At 33.3% G+C, this 18,422-nt stretch overlaps 1 protein-coding gene across 1 annotated transcript in view; it reads left to right on the plus strand.

The window, feature by feature from the left end:
• The window catches only part of LOC115878137 (ionotropic receptor 25a), a 55,249-nt gene that overhangs the window by 21,301 nt on the left and 15,526 nt on the right, over positions 1-18,422 (plus strand). Inside the window, exons 2-5 of the mRNA XM_030894511.1 lie at positions 10,783-10,914; positions 12,281-12,484; positions 13,809-13,975; positions 14,097-14,534. Coding sequence (XP_030750371.1) covers positions 10,845-10,914; positions 12,281-12,484; positions 13,809-13,975; positions 14,097-14,534 — 879 coding nt within the window. The 5' untranslated portion in view covers positions 10,783-10,844. The remainder of the gene's footprint in view (positions 1-10,782; positions 10,915-12,280; positions 12,485-13,808; positions 13,976-14,096; positions 14,535-18,422) is intronic.

Consider the following 18,422-nt stretch of genomic DNA (forward strand, 5'->3'; position numbering starts at 1 on the left):
GGCTGTTGTCCATAAAACAGAGGCTGTACTGATAACGGATAAGCGATCTTTTACGTATCCAAAGATTCTATTGGATGGGATGGAAATCAAATGGTCCAAAAGCCTCAGGTATCTAGGAGTGCAAATTGACAAAGGGCTGAATTTCAAAGAACATATACATGCAATAGTAGTAAAGGCTCAGACAACAGTGGCTAAATTAGCTAGTAGAGGCTAGTCTTCTATATAGCTACGCATCCCTTTGACCTGGTCCCGCCATCATATAAAATTTAAGTTTTTGGTTTGGTTGTTTTCTTGTTTTGGGCAGTTAAGCAAAGACCCTCCACACCTTCTCCCCGTGATACATGACCACAGAGAGTAGAGGGTACCTGGTATGACAGGCAGGGTAGTCCCATCCGGCATGCATATACAGTAACAGCACCCTTACTAGGCGAAGGTAGCGAGCCGAAGTTAGAAACAGTAGGCATTTATATGAGTATACCCTCTTAAAAATATTTCTATCTTGCTTTTTTCCTGTCGATTCTATTGGTTTTATTATAGTCCAAGCTTGGATATCGTTTTTTGTACGTTAACGGGCAATTCAGACAAAAAAAGGGATGTCACACTGAAATGAATAAATTTTTAAATTTTTAGCGCGGGTGCTGTTATTGTGTACGTACGTCGCATTCCATGTAGCGCAGATGTCGTTACTGCCATGAAGATCGGGAATACGAATTTGAACGAATTATCTAGCCCGGGTACTGTTAGGCCCGTTTCATACATACACGGCAACCGTGTAAACGACACCGTCTACACGGTCAAGGAATTAAAGAACATATGTAGCAATACACACGAGCCGGTACCGTGTAAACGGTCGCGGTCGTCCGTGATGTTGCCGTGTCTGCCCACTGGATTTCACGGCCACCGTCGTCGTTCGAACGGCGCGAAGTGGTTCAGTCGCGTACTGCATACAAGGAAAGCTTTCACACTTGCCGTGTTCATGGAATGTTTATTTATTTCTTCTTGCGTTGGTACATATTATTTGAAAACACCAGACTAGCATTAAACATGGAAAATGTGGATGTAGACTTGGATAATCTTATATCTTTAGTGAAACAAAGGCCAGTTATCTGGGATAAAACAAGAGATGCGTATAAAGACAGAAATGAAACAAGAAATACTTGGAAGGAAATTTTTGTAGAAATAAGACCAGATTTTGAGGAGTTGGAAGCCACAGAAAAAACAGCTTCGTCTATATAAAATCATCATGGCTATAACACGCCTACGATCTATAATAAGGTCAACAAACAGACAACAACACAGAAAGAAAAAATCGTTCAAGGTGCTCACTAGAAAATAAACCGGCAATGTGTGAAAAGTAAACACTTGGAACGGCACCGTGTAAACGGAACCGTTTGGACGGTTAACCGTGTATAGGTATGTGAAACGGCTCTTGCTGTATATGCATCCGGCATCGTTATACGTCTTGGTGCAATTCCCTGACCATGACATTACAGCTCACAGGACAAGACAATGAGATGCTCCTTAGACCCAGCCAAAGTTCCAGAGGGGATTCTCCCTAGTATCTGATTAAGCTTCCCCACCAACGACAAGATGGTAGCATCTCCTAGAGGAAGAAGAATATGTTTACTTATTCTACTAAGAAAAGAAAAATACATAATACAAACTAACTGGACTATAATTCTGTTTTAAATACCTACAAGTATCCTATTACGATGACGAAGAAGAGAAAGGAACGAATGTTTTCGGTTAAAAGACTTTTTTTCTCATTGAGAAACTGAAATGCGCCTTTTTTATAAAATTTTCTTTTTATCCATACGGACCAATGAAGCGTGAACGCGTTGTGCAGTGTTATGCCACATAAAAAGGTTTTTACGCTCCTTCTAACAAAAGTAAAAATACAATAAATATTGATTAATGCAACATAAAAAAACTTTAATAAGGAACTAGGTCTTGATATATTTCAAAATTGACAATTGGCAAAGACATATTTCCATTTTATTGTTATATCTTGGAACAGTAATTATTTTACTCTAGTTGTCACATATTAATTAATAAATGATTACAAGATGTCAATGAACCAGCGGCGAAGCTTCCATTGATGCGGGTGATGCGTCGCATCCCTTCAAAATATTGTAATACGTTTTTATTAAAAAAAAGTCACTGAGATCTCCTCTAATAAATTAAAATCCTCAGTAAACTTATTCAAATAATAATTAAATTCAATTTCAATAATTATTTAATCTACGACAATGTCATTATGACACATTTAACATTGTCATTTGGATGTCATTATGACTTTCATAATAGCACTCAGTAGCACTAGTGCTATTATGAATTCATAATATCACGCAAATTTTAAAATAAGAAACCAGCAAAAAAAGGTACCTGAATACGTTTATTTATTGTAAACATTAATTATAATATCACTACAATTGGTTAAATTAATTCCAGACGATGACAGGTGAGTTGAATTTTTAGAAAGTAAATTTATTTCCTGAATGCTTGAACTTGTTGAAGACCCATCACTGCCAGAAATGTTACCCAAAATATTACATGACACTTTTTTCTTATTTTCTTTGGAATTTTCTATATAGCTCTCTGCCACTGTGTTATAGCGCCAACCACCATGTCTTTTAATAGTTAATAAATCCACTCCTGAATCTGCAAGCAACGACGCGACCTGTGGACGCGACGCAGACGATCTACGGAAACAATGTCCAGTGTATTGTTGTGGATTTGGAAGACTTAGGAACAATGCTATTTTATACGGCATTTTCCCTAAAGTATTAATGCCAACGGGTTGCTTAATACATTTTCCATTTCTGTACCCCACAAAAAATCGAGTATGCTCTGTGTTGCTTGGCTGCATAGCTATACCGGGTGCGTCTCAAAAGTGGCTCACCCCCTGTAACTATTTTATTTTTTCAGATAAAACAACGAGATTTGGTATGTCAGTATATGACATAAATTGGGATTGATTGACGTATCCAATTGTTTTCTGTCACTTCCGGTTTCACCGGAAATGACTACAACTTTTGATTTTCAAATGGCACCCTCGGTATCTTTTTACTTTATTCGATAGAAAATGATATTTTGAATCGAATGACATATCATATGTCAATTTTTGACATAGCCACTCAAAAACAAATTATATTTTAAATTTCAATCTAGAGTGCCATGGTTGTGTTAAAAACACTAATCTTTAATCAAGGAGCCTTGGAAAAATAGATTTGATCGTCTAATATTTTCAGTGTCTTGTCCTGGCCGGTTAAAAGATGCGCAAATCGTATTTTTAATCATATTCATTATTCATTCAGTTCATTAGCATATTTGGAAAAAGCATTTTTTTACGAATAATTTGATACCACACACTTGGTATTTTGAGTCAAATTGTCGTTATGAACTGCATGTTACAATTTGAAATAAACCATATGCCAAAATGTCAAAAGTTGACATATGATATGTCATTCGATTCAGAGTGTTATTTTCTATCGAAGAAAGTCAAAAAATACCGAGGGTGCCATTTAAAAATCAAAAGTTGTAGTCATTTCCTGTGAAACCGGAAGTGACCGAAAACAATTGAATACGTCAATCAATCCCAATTCATGTCATATACTAACATACCAAATATCGTTATTTTATCTGAAAAAATAAAAAAGTTATAGGGGGTGAGCCACTTTTGAGACGCACCCGGTATATCTTCGAACCATTTCCACCGTATTTATTCCTTCAACATTCCCTTTCGTTATAAAAAAAATCTCGTGATATCTTTGTTTTCGTAAATGGAATAATGACATGAATGCATTGTCCTTCATCTTTAACATTTTGCAGCTGCAGATTTGTCAACTCGATACGCCGCGCGCCGCGCCGACAGGCTCCCGCAAGTCCCACTATCAATGAAACTTTTGTCAGGAAATAAGTTTTATCATCGGCTTCCAACAAAAAACGAGTTATGTCTTCTTTTATTAATTCTTCTCGAGTTTTTTGACCGAAATCCTTCCGATTTTCTTTTTAGAAATGCAATTAAATGGACGTACTTACTAATATCTGTATTTTTCGTCACTGATAGCATTGAATAATATACCCAAAGTGATGAAGCCTTCCTATGTTTTGAAAGATGTTCAAAATATTATGCCAGGAGAACCTCTTCACTACTACTATTCTTGATTCCTTTCCCTTTACACCAATTTTCAAGTTTTACTTTGGTTTTACATAGGCTTGCTCGTAAGTTTGTCTTGATTTTTCGGGAAGTAGGGAATCGACAACGTTTTGCGCAATGCCTTTGATATCCGAAGGGACACTTTCAGAATCAGAATCACCCATATTAACATTATTTTTTTTTTTTGGCAAAACTGAACGTTTAACATAAAATTGAACATCAATAATTGAGTTGTCAAAGTCAAAATGGAAACAATCAACAAGCACGGTTACCACGGCGTCGACTAATATATGGGCACCTGATAATTTTGAATTTTAATTTTTATGAGGATATCTCTGATGTTTTAAATTAAATCAAATCTCTTTGGATCGTCCCTCGTGTCACGTCGTAGATTAAATTTTGAATGATACACGTTCGATACGAACTTTTTAATGAAACTTGGTGCAACTAAGCCACTCGGCTAACGCCACGTGGCTTAACGTTACACGCGTTTCATTATGATGTTTGTATCGAACTTGTATCATTAATAACTATAATATGTGTATGGGTCGAGCTTTATAGATAACGCTAGACAAGGGCTAGACTTACATCTCGATGATGCGACTGTCGTCGTTACATCTTGAACACAGCCGAACGCGTGCCGAGGTCAGCGAACTTTCCGGCCGCGATTACGTCTTCCGTTCGCTGTTTTAGTAGGTGGGTGATGCGGTTTTTTAAACACTCGTTCGCGGTATAAAATAAAAAATATGGTCATGCATCGCGATGACCGATGCTGAGTGCGTCTGTAAAATAATATTAATCATCTTTTTTTCAGTTCTATGGTGTATTCAGAAATATTAAAAACTATTAAAGAAGGACCTCCAAAGCATGTTTTGAATATTAAGAGATACTAAATTAAAGTCGTGTATTCTATATTTTAGTCAAAATGTTTATAAAAGTGAACACAGGTTATGTGGTTGTAAGGCACTCAATAAACTCTTGTTGGCCTTGTCTACTATTTTATCTAACAGATACGTTCACAGCTTTGTTTTTTACCTAAATTTAGTTCTTTTTTTAAATTGGTTGGATTATTTTTTTAACCTGTTTTATTAACCTGTTATTTTTTGTATATTTTATTTTTGTAACTTCAAAATTAAAGAGTTTAATAAAAAAAAACTTTATTGTGTTTTATAAATGTCAATAAAGATGCATTCTTTCTAAAGACTCTTTACATAAAGAGTATCTCAGAGAAAATCCACCGTATCAAAAATCTCATTAAAATTTTCAAATATTCCCTTACTCGCGCCTTCTTTTTCTACATCAAAACTCGCATGGGGTATTTTAATACCCCAATTAATTTTTCATGAGAAATATAAAAAAATAATTTCAAAATGATTTCAATTTTAATAATTATTGTGGACATTAAAAAACTTGTAAATTGTAATTAAATATTAATTGCTTTTTAATTTTCTGATTCAGAAACTCCTTTGGCCTTATTTGCTAAGCCATTGTCGATGGACTTTGCCATTCAATACTCTTGCGCATGATTTCATGATTTATGATGTCTGGGACAAAAGTAGCACCTTCCTTTGCCATTTTTAGCCCTTTTTGCACTTGTAATGTTTTAACATAATGTACTTTAATAGATCAGTACGCAGCGGCGCGGCGCAGAGCTAAACTAAATCTCAGAATTCTCGGACAAATTGACGGTAACGGCAGCTACATCTCGGACAGGTTTTAAGCCACGAAATCGCCAATAAGGTTGCGCATCTTCTTATTTCTTCAGTCAACGATAGAAGTTAAAATATTTCCCTGAAATACATCCTCGTACATACTGTAGATTTGCACTTAAGAGTCTATTACGCTGTACTTTTGGGTCGCCATCAGTGGTCGGGTAAAGCGGGTGTGTGACCGAAGAAAATATATATAATATTTCAGAAATCTGCCTAAGAAGGCTTAGCCCAATCCTGTTGTGTTAAGCCACACCCAAAATTCGAAACACACGTGCTTTGATTAAGGTTTGCAGAGCTTCAGAATTTGCCATAAAATGGTGAGCAATTTGTTACAAAACCATATCAATTATATATCACTGTAATCACTAAACTTCAATCTATTTCTGTATTGTAACGGAATTTTAAATTATATCTTTATTTTCGAGAAAATTTAGTCCAAACATAATGAATATTTTGTTGATGTTTGACCATGAAAATCTTAAAAATAAAGAACTTGTATAAAAATATGCTACAATACGGATATATATATATTATCCTTTATCTTTAATTTCCTTCTTGATTTGTGTAAAAATACTTAGCCAGTTTTACATAAAACGTTAAATGCCGAACGCTTATTTTGCTACTTGTTCGAACTAGTAAAATGGACTCTTATAGAAAATTCCCAAGTTTTTTATTCTAGGAGCTTCAGATGCCCGACGCATTATTGCCGGACCCTGTAGAATGTAAAGAAAAAACAAGTTTTCATGTAACTGATTTCGGCTATTCTAAAGTCGAGGAAATAAAAATGACGCATTTCCACAGTAGTGATTCGGCTAAACAAAAGTTTACCCGTAATTATATGAAGAATAGTCTAAGAGCTGGCTACATAAAAAACCTTATCATCGTTACATGGCTAATTTTTTTTGTGAAGTATCCTTATATGTAGCCATTCTGAAATAGGCATGTCTGCCAGCGCGATCCCGGGGCTTAAAGCGGGGGCTTCCAATCGAGGGTGAAATTTTGACTCTAAAAATATTAAAAGGTACACGAGTCATAATTGCAAAGATAGCTTGTATTTATTATTAAGAAACGTACATACATACATACATACATACTGTCATTACTCGCTGACGAGTATTTGACACGCATCAGAAGATGGTCACGCAAGGCATTTTCTTTCATAAGCTTTTCTGTGACTGAAAAGTCCGATAGGTGATGTTATCTGTCTACCGCACTCCAGACATTCAAAAATCTCATTGCTTTGTTGCCTCTTTACTTTTTGGTTGTCGCTGTTAACTGACTTTCTGTGACAATTCTTCTCCATTCCGTTCTATTGTGAGCTGCCTCTTCCCAGTCATTCTTCGTTGTCAATTCCCTTTAAGTTTTCGTGGAAAATATCCTTGTACCTTTTGAGTTGTCCACCCGGCCTCCTCTTACCGTCTACAAGTTCACCGTAAAGCAGAGATTTTGGTATGCGGTTTTCTTGCATTCTGCATACGTGACCGGCCCATCTTAAGCGGGACTTTGTAATCATGACTTCAATACTCTCGCAGTTAGCTTTTTCAAAGACCGATACGTTTGAGACATGATGGAACCATTTTATTCTTAAGAGTTGTCTAAGATGTCTCTGTTGCAACTTGTTTAATGCGTTCATTCGTTAAGAAACGTGGAAAATTGTTGGCAGACATTTTTCTCGTCACTAAAATGCCGACAGACAACGCGAAAGAGGCATTAAATTTTAAAAAAAAATTATGGCACACATGCATGCCAATTGGTGGAATGTCATCTTTTGATTTTCAAATTTTGTGAGTCACCTCTATTTGCATCCATTCTTTTAGTTTCATAATCATAGAATAAAGCCATAAGCATGGTAGGTTAAGGAATTATACCGTGTGTAAATTTGCAGTGTAAATAGGCAGTTCTAAAAAGTTTTCTGAAATATACATACAGAAAAATTTTAAAAAATGCACGATTTTGAACATCTTTTTGCGAAAAAACCTTGTAGACGTCTTCCTGGGGTCGAAATATATCACCCTTAAAATTATTCGCACTTATTTAAGACTCATCCTGTATAAGTTCAGGGAAACGCTTGCCGCGTTATCAATTGAAACATATAAAACATGTATGTACGCATGTAAATCTACGAAAATTTTACGATGTTGGATGACGACAATGGATGATGCGAGGAGTGTTTCCTGAAAGCTCTAGAGCAGGGTTTCTTAAACTTTTTGCAGTCACGGACCACTTTCGCAATTTGTACAATTCCATGGACCCCAACCAGAAATAATAGAGGAAAATAAAAAAATCTTATTTACATAAAAAGAAAACGATTATTAGTAGATTTATTACGTATACTAGTAAATTAGTGAGAAGGATGCTGGTGTTTAGCCTCAATGAGAACGTTAAACATCTGCTACGTTCAATCGGTTGCGACGTTGTGACTTTTTGTTTTTATTGAGACCAGAACCGACAACCCTGCCCCGCAGAGGTACGTAGTAGCAAATGGTACCAGAACGGAAATAGCTCGCTTGACAAGAAGAGGGTAAGCTTGACTTAAAGAACACCAAAACTCGGCAAGATCTTTTGTATAAAATTCAGCTTTCAAAACTTCTTTTAATCTCATGTCAATTAAGTCACCTTTAATGAGATCTTCATCGCTGATATTATCCGTATCGATTATAAATGGACCCCGCACCCACGTTTCATTTACAAGCGATTCTAAGTTAAAGTAGCCTTCAAAAGAAGTTTGCAATGTATCCAAATGCTTAGATACAAGAGGTATATCTGTAGCATTTTTGATATCGTGTTGCCGTCACCTTGTGCTATTAACTCTTCAAACATCGGAAAATTTTAATTTTTCAACAACTTGTAAAACATTCGACGACATTTCAACAATTCTAGAATGAATAACATCGTTTGATAAGGGAACAGCTTCGACTTTGTTTTTTGATCCTTACGTGCATCGCGTAGTGTTTAGGGATTAAAGACCTACTAAATTCGCAGCCCTACACTATTTCTTTTCTTAATAAATATGTTTACAGTTAACTGTCGTAATACGGACCGCGGACCCCTGATACATATGCTATGGACCCCTAAGGGAGTCCAAAATAAACCCTGCTCTAGAGTAATATCGCGCTTTTGATAACTGTCTGCCGCTGATTTAGCCACGGTCTTTTTGTCTGCCCTTTTACATATGGCTTTTAGAAGAAATAAATATGACATTCCACCAATTGGCATGTATGTGTAGGTATGCCATTTTTTTTCAAAATTTCATGCATCTTTCGCGTTGTCTGCTGACATTTTAGCAACGAGAAAATGTCTGCCAACAATTTTCCACGTTTCTTAATAATAAATAATAGTTATTTTCGCAATTATAACTCGTGTACCTTATAATATTTTTAGTGTCACATTTCACCCTTTCGATTGGCCGCCCTCGCTTTAAGCCCCGGGATCGCGCTGGCAGACATGACTATATATTTCATAATCGCTACACAAAGGGATACTTCACAAGAAACATTAGCCATGGAGCGATGATAATGTTTTTTTATGTAGCCAGCTCTCCGTCTAGAAGTTTGATTGATTAAAACATTTCTGCTTTTTAATAATGAAAAATTTTGAAAAAGCTTTTCTGGATATAATCTAGCTTCTTTATTAAATTTTTTAACAATAGATTTGTTATATTATTTAACAATATATTTGTTACATTATTAAACTTAGATATCTAAGGCTACGGCAATATTACAAACCATGATATGCAATTCCGTTGTTTTATTTCAAATTTATAGTATTTGAAACGGATAAACTATACTTTGCATACTATATTACATATCAAGTAATATACCTGAAATATGACATAAGATAATGTGCTAACATTTAAAATATTCAAATTGCTGATATTTTTGCATAAATAATTATAAAAAATTCGGAATTTTTTTATTTTAATTATAAGGTATAACAATTTGCATGTTGGTGATAAGAAACTGTATACGAATGTGTAATTTTACTTCTAATAATGGGAATGTATCTTTTGACCTGAATCATTTGTTTTAATGAGGTATTTTTTAGAATTAGAGTGTTTAGCGGATTTTAGTAATAGTGAATATTATAAAAAAATATTTATAATGTACTAATATTCTGATAATAAGAAATTTGTAAATGAACATCAATAGAAGCAGATAGTAAGATAAGAGTTCCATAGAGTAAAAAGTAAAATACATTGTCAAAAAATATCTTCATTATTAATAAGCTGACAGCGAATCAAAAGTTAAAAATCAGAAATAGCTTTTTCTAATGACTAGCTTTCCATAGATTAAGGTAATTATACTTATTAAGGTATTAAATTCTAAAACAACTTGGTATACAGTTCCTAGAGATCGAAAGGCAGTATTGTTCACCCTTTTTCACTAACGATTCTTATGTATTACTTGTTTTAAATTTTTTCCTACAATTTTTTTTATAATTTTAAGTTTTAGTCAAACTGTTTATATTTAGGAACTTTTACTCACAACCAATTCATTACCAGCCTGCCGTCTTACGATCATTTTCACGGTCATCTGCGTATCTTCCTCGGTATTCGTCGATATTGTAGACATCATTAATATCTCCTCTTCTCTTCCTCAACCCGGGTTCATCCATTCCTAAATATTGGTCTCTCCTATCCTTTTCCATGTCTCCCTGTTCTGTGCTGTATTTAATCACCGTTTGCCTGCCACTTCCCTAATGTGATCTGTTGACAAACGTTTCTGTGGACGTCCCACACTTCTTTTAGTTTGCCGTGAATATATATCTAGATTATATATTATGTTATGTAACAAGTCATTTTCTGGGCTCCATTAGGCATTATTGACTACCGGCACAGACACGATGACCAGCTGGTGCTGAATAAGCTGTAGTATTATTATAGGTATTTATATGTATTTTATTTTCATGCAGGTTCATTACTGCAACGTGGACAAGACGACAAAGTTCAATATTTTGAAGATGCACTATCGACAATGTCCAAAGAACATACCTTAAAGTTCTCTAGGATCATACTAACTGAAGATGAAGATGAATTAGAACAAGGTAAAAAACAAAATATATCTCGAAAATATAACTTACAAACCTATGTATTATATCAATCGTAACACTACACATATGTCCAAAAGTAGGTATTGCATATGAATGTTTGGCAAAATTCCAAGCATGTTCTATGACGTTCATATCTGTATGGCGGTGCATTGTCATCAACGAAGACAAAATTTGCTCCAACTGCTCCTCGCAATAAAGGCACAATTGGGTTTGGCACCTCCTGAATGTAACCTCGTCCTGTCATTGTTCCGTCAATAACAACTAATGGTGCTTGATCACTTCTCATTATCGCAACCCAAAACCTTACACTAACCAAAGCTCTAACCCCTTGAAATGGGTCGCAGGGGTTGAGCTGTAACTAATCTGGCTTGTCGTCCTGGGGCTCTCCAGACATGGATTCGTCGACAATTCAGAATCCACTACTAGGCCTACTCCTGTTTTATCTGAAAACCTCGCTGAAAACATAACATTTTCCCAGTTGTGATTTTGTTCAACCATTTCCTGTGTCCATTGTAACCATGTACCTTTTTGCTGTTCTGTTAATTTTGGAATTCGTAAAGGTCTCTACTACAACGATGTTGATTAACAGACCATAATCGGCATGATACATTGTTTGTCTTGATACAATAACTCCCTCAAACCGTTAAAGTTCTCTATATAAAGCGCTCGTTGAACTAAATGGATTCCTTCTAGCAATTATTGACAACTGACGATTGTATTTTTGTAGTGTTTTTTCGACTTGTTCCTGGTCGGTCTGGACAGACATTATTAATTCTTGAAATATCACTTTGATTAACGCCTACAATTTCTGCTACTCCAGTTTGTGATAGACCTTGTAGTAATAAAGTTATCACTTACTTCTGTTAAAGTAGGAAATAACATTTCTTGGCATTTTTATACGGTAATACTGTGATCAGAATTCAGAATGCAGAAAAGCTAAAATACTACTAAGCCAGCACAATTTATAAATTATAATAATATAAACAAATATTTGTTATCTTACTTTATTTTTTGGTAAAGTTTGTGCAATACATGTGAACCAATACCTACATACTGAATATTTAATTCTAAAAATACAATGATATACTCTATTTATCGACATGTAATAATTTTGGATAATGTGTAGTGTACATCATTAGATTTTACACTCTTACCTTCAGAAAATAGAACGACAAAGTTTGCAAGCAACCACCTGAAAAGAAATCGTGTATAATAATAATCAATATAGTCATAATATAGTCAATAAAGTCATTATTATAATCTGTGTGGATATGAGACCTGGGCTGTTAAATAAAAAATAAACACTTTTTTCATAATATGCAGTACAGTTATAATTAATTATACTATTTTACTGTTTCAGTTTGTACTGGATTATCAAATGGCATCAATTTTCTTCTTGACTTTACATGGTCTGGAACGGAAACAGCTTTAGAAATAGCCAATGATATAAATATACCTTACATCCATGTTGACATATCCATAGCCCCATTTTTGATATTTCTGGATGCATATCTTGACAGTAGAAACTCTACAGATGTTCTGGTTGTGTTTGACAGAGATGATTGTAAGTATTAAGCAGCAAAATAATACACTAAATCACCACAATACACCAAAACACTTTTACTTTTACACTGGACGCGCGTTTCGCTAACCATGTTAGCATCATCAGCAGATGATTCTAACATGGTTATCATCATAGCGATATTTTGCTGTGTAACACCAAAGGTTCCAACCCCCAACTGTAAAGTATTAAACATGCTAAATTAATTTTTCCAAAAAATAACAGTTATTTACGATAATTACTGATGAGTGAGACTCTCTTGGGGCTTGGTGTTGGTCTCACTCAAAAAGAAAGAACGAGACCAAGACTAGCGTTAGATATGCAAGACCAAGACCACTAATGCAGGATTTGCGCAAGATCAACACCAAGACCCAACGTCCAAGACTCTTGCTGTTTTTTGCATCTTTTTCATGTTTTTATTTAGATCTTAATTTCTATAGATAATAGTTATAAAAATAAAATTTTTATTTACTTAAGACTCATTAAGAACTTCGAAATTATTGGAATAAATTAGAGGTTTCAATTATACTTTATACTTAACACTTACTATCATTCACAATGTCTAGAAATACATTTAAAATTAATCGAATATACTAGCAACAGCTTGCGGTAATCAGTTGTATGTTGTATATATATGAATATATATATATATATATATATATATATATATATATATATATATATATATATATATATATATATATATATATATATATATATATATATATATATATATATATATATATGTCGCACCCACTTAGCTTAGTGTAATTGTCCGTTTCATGAAATATCCACTTCGCGAACTGCAACCAACCAGTTCGCGAACCTAACCTAACCTAACCTAATCAGTTCGCGAAGTGGATATCCATTTCATGAAACGGACAATTACAGTAAGTGGGTGCGACATATATATAATGAAAAATAAAAATGTTCGTCAAACAAATATTGTTTTTTTCTTTAAAGATTTATTTGCACCAAATTACTTAAAAAATATATTCAAAAAGTACTAGATATGCCAGGTTCTAAATTAATATCAAGGCTGCTTTCTGCAAGACCAAGAAGGAGGGAATCTTGGTTTTGCACAAGGGGTGTCTCACTTGGGTAAAAAAATGTACATGTACTGCAAAAATATAATTTTCCTGCCAAACGACTGCCAATACCTACGAAGAAAACTGCCTATGTCTGCCATATTATAATGGACTGCCGCAAGACTGATGCCAACGATTGCAAGCGACTGCCAAGAAATTGTACATGTAATTCCAACCGTGAGACACCCCTCGGTCTTGCATTTGCTCCTCAGCAAAGATAATTTTGATTTAAATTGTAGATGTAGATCAGGCGTTGTATTTTTGGATTGATTCAACGAGAATGAGGATGGTTCTATCAGAGTCTTTTACCGAAAGAACTGCAAAAAGAATTGAACAAATCAGACCAATACCCAATTCTTTTGCCATCATCGGAACTATGGAAAATGTTACCAAATTATATCTTCAGGTAAAAACACATTACTGGTAACAAAAACTAAAACTTTTTTAGAAAATATTCCAATTAGTTAAAAACTTTTTGGTGATCTTATGATTAATATTACTTCTTCCAATGAATTTCTTTCTTCCAGGCTCAACAACAAGGAATAGTAAACCTTCCAGACCGTTGGAATTTAGTCCTAACAAACTTTCAAACCCAACCTTTCAACAAAACCATTCTGGCCGTAGATCCAGTATCGCTTTTATCAATGAAAGACGACCTCTGCTGTCAATTGATGCAACACGATTTTTGCCAGTGTCCTGATAAACTGGCCATAGAAGATTATTTCATTTACTGGACAGCTCTGGTGTTCGATAAGATACTCTACACTGCTTCTCAAGAGGAATGGGATTTTAAGGGAACTCCACAATGTAACGCTTCAAGGTATCCTGATGAAACTGTAGAAAGATTTAGAGAAGTACTTGAGAGAATTGTCGACGACAACGAGAAGGTTATGAGAAAAGATGGATATACAGTCAGACTAAATATACAAGGAGAAGTAGAAAAGTCATACAACGGACAAACACAGGTATTAATAATAAGATATACGTTGGTCCGAAGTGTATTCAGGAACTTCGGCAGCATATTCAGTAGATAAAAATAAGTAAAAAAGTTGGTATAAATTTATGTCTAAACGGCTTCGTGTCGGAAATACCGAGGGAAATACAGAGTGTAGAAGTTTTATTTTTATTTGAATTATTTTCAAATAATTTCTGAACTAATGTCGATAATGTGATGGCATAAGAAATTTGATTTCGATGTCAATATAACTTCTACTTGAAAGAAGCGCCAACTAAATACTTTTAAACTGGTTGAAAGGGTAATAACTTTCGTGCGTACCTGTATAAAACTAACAGAGTGAAAGATTCTTTTACGTAAAAATTGCCATTTGTTAAAAAATCGCTACGAGTTCTTAAAATATTTGGAATATAAATTATGTCAATACAGGAGTGTTATACAGGGTTGTCACCACATACGACACGAAGTTTTGTAGCTAAACTATTAGATTTTTGCAAATTGTAAGTTTTGGGTTCGTTGAAGGACTATTAGAGCTACAATTCAAAAATATTCCAAGAAAGAAATCCGCCTAAACGATAAAATTAATTTTAAATTCCTTATTTTGTTAAAAGATCCTACGGAATGTTTCAAAGTTTCGCCAAAATATCAATGTCAAATATAAGATACTTGAGAACTTTTATTTGAAATTTAGAAAGAATCTAAATAGTCAAGATACAGAGTATCCCAAATAAATACAACACCCTGTATATTATTACATTTTTAGTTTCTACGATTAAAATAAACATAAATTTAATTAAGGTTTACCGCATTTTAATCTTACCGTTTTTGAAATATTTAGGTTTGTGTCAAAATACAGTAATAATTTTAATGCTTTATTTCTCTAGACGTATTTAAGTTTTTAAAACCAAATATTGTACTGAAATATTTCTATTTACTATATTTTGTGTTGCAATAATCAAAATTATACTACCTTATAAAGAGTGCCTAAAATTTATTAAAAATGATAATTCGCTTTAAACGACAATAACTTCTTTAATTTAAATGGAACACCCTGTATATTTTATGGTAATCAGAGGCACAATTTAATTGTGTATCAAATTGTATTATGTCATTTTTTACCTATGTGTTCAGGTTTTCGTAGAAAATGCATTTTCTTATAATTTAGACCTCGATTATCAATATACCCATGGGATATTGACATTTTTGATTATTTTTAAAGATGTAACAAATTTTTAAAGAGTGCAGATACTAATACTGTCAATATAGTTCGTTTATGTCAGTAAAAAATAAAAAAAATGTTTAAATATTTATGAAAGAGGACCAATGAATATGATTCCAGTATTCAAACTACATTAATTGACTGTTTGCGTTGATTAATAATAATTGATCCAAATACTAAAAAACTGAATTTTGTATGTGTATTAAACAGTGTAGCAAAAAGTAACACCTTAAAAATTTTATTTCATTTTTTGACTAATGTTTATTTATAACAATAGAGAATTTCCGATTCCAAATCCACGTTTATTTAGAATAATTTATTAACTAACACAATTAAATATGTAATTAATTAATACCTATTTGGGCGGAAATAATGGTGGTGTATTTAATTAATGGTATACTCTTTTCTAAAAATATAAATAATTTTATTTTTTTATACAAATAGGCTGGTAATATTATCGTTTTTAGCACCTGTACATTTTGTACATTTGTTGCTTTAAAAACAATCTAAAATGTCAATAATCCATGGGTATATTGATAAATGAGGTCTAAATTATAAGAAAATGCATTTTCTATGAAAACTTGGAGGGATAGGTAAAAATGGCATAAGACAATTTGATGTACAATTAAATTGTGGATCTGATTCTCCTAAAATATACAGGGTGTTCCATTTAAATTAAACCAGTTATTGCCGTTTAAAGCTAGAAATTATTTAAAATAAATTTATAGACACTCTGTATGAGGTAGTATTATTTTTATTATTGCAACACAATAACTGATCAATAACTAAACTTCAGTAAATATTTAGTATTAAAAACTTTGATACCCTTGGAGAAATGAAGCCTTAAAATTTATACTGAAATTTCACAAAATTGAAAATATTTCAAAAACGGTAGGGTTTAAGGGTGATAAACCTTAATCAAATTTACCTTTATTTTAATCGTAGAAACTTTATTTGAGACACTCTGTATCTTGTAAAAATATTTTTATATTGTAGCTCTAACAGTCCTTCAACGAACACAATACTTACAATTTTTAAAAATCTAATCGTTTAGTTACAATACTCCGTGTCGTATGTGGTGAACAACCCTGTATAACTGCATATATTTTCAGGGCGGGTAGATCTCGATAAAAGAAACATATTTTCTCTATACTGTTTTTCAAATCCAAAATAACCAAGATATATTGAAAATTTCCAAAAAAGTGACTTTTTACGTAAATTTTGAGAACCACTCTGGATTTTTTCTGATTTTTTTCTTGTAAATTTAATCTTCCAATCTACCTGCCGACCTGCCATATTATCAACAAATTATGGTTTTTAACCAAAAACTAGAAAAAAATCCAAATTTTCAGTTTTTTTTTATAAATACTACCCCTAAAATATTTGCACTTAAGATTCACCCTGTATGTCATCATTGACAAAAAATATATATGTTGACTAGACACTTATTTCACTGAAATGATATAAATCTGGGATTTTTTTTTAAAATTAACCGTTATTTTTACTACAAAGAATTATGATCAAACAGTTTCTGTTGAAACTTTGGCATAAAAACATTTAAAATTTATTTCAGTCTGATAACTATCTACTCAACATGTTCAATTTGTGTCAACGACAGAGCCGGCGGCGGTGGAAGGAAAATATTGAGCCCGGGCAAGAACCATATCTGGCGCCCCCCTTTAGTTATCTCTTTCTTTCAATACTATACTTTAACTACAACTAAGCATATTTATGCTACTTTAACAATTAATTTTTACTTAAAGATACTTCAAAATTATTCTTCTCTTGGGTCAATCTTAGTCTACGGTTGTTATTTTTCCTACACCGGGTGCGTCTCAAAAATGACTCACCCCCTATAACTTTTTTATTTTTTTAGATAAAAAATCGAGATTTGGTATGTTTTTCGTGTCTTGTCCAGGCCGGTTAAAACATGCCCAAATCGTATTTTTAATCATATCTTAATTTTTTCAAATGGAACAAGGGTGGCTCATTTGTAAATTTGGAAAAAGCATTTTTTACGAATAATTTGAAACCACACACCTGGTATTTCGAGTCAAATTGTTACAAATTGTTATCCGTTATAAACCGCATGTTACAATTTCAAATTAATTATATGCGAAAGTGTCAAAAGTTGACATATGATATGTTATTTTATTCAAAGTGTCATTTTCTATCGCATAAAGCAGAAATATATCAAGGGTGCTATTTAAAAATAAAAAGTTGTAGTAATTTCCGGTGAAACAGGAAGCGACCAAAAACAATTGAATACGTCAATTAATCTTAATTTATGTCGTATACTAACATACCAAATCTCGTTTTTTCATCTGAAAAAAGTTATAGGGTGAGCCACTTTTGAGAAGCACCCGGTATATAGAGCTATAAGAAATAGAATTCCAACTTCGGCAGTCTCCGTTCTGGTATAAGTGATCTCTGAAAACATTAGTATTTAGTTACAAGCAGTTGCATTATCTTTCTATATGAATTTAAGAAAATTTTCCTTTCTTTTTCACAATCAATTATTTCGTGCAGAATCAGTATATGATCAGACAGTTTTGTCGGCTGAGGAAAATGAGGATCAGCCAGTGTTTGAGATGCATTTCTTTGTGAGAAATTTTTCTTTGTGAGAAATTTTTCTTTCTGTAATTTCTCTAATGAGAAATTCTACGATCCTGGTACATT

The sequence above is a fragment of the Sitophilus oryzae genome, unplaced genomic scaffold (assembly GCF_002938485.1).
Source record: "Sitophilus oryzae breed Bouriz unplaced genomic scaffold, Soryzae_2.0 scaffold_1500_pilon_pilon, whole genome shotgun sequence".
Lineage (NCBI taxonomy): Eukaryota > Metazoa > Arthropoda > Insecta > Coleoptera > Curculionidae > Sitophilus > Sitophilus oryzae.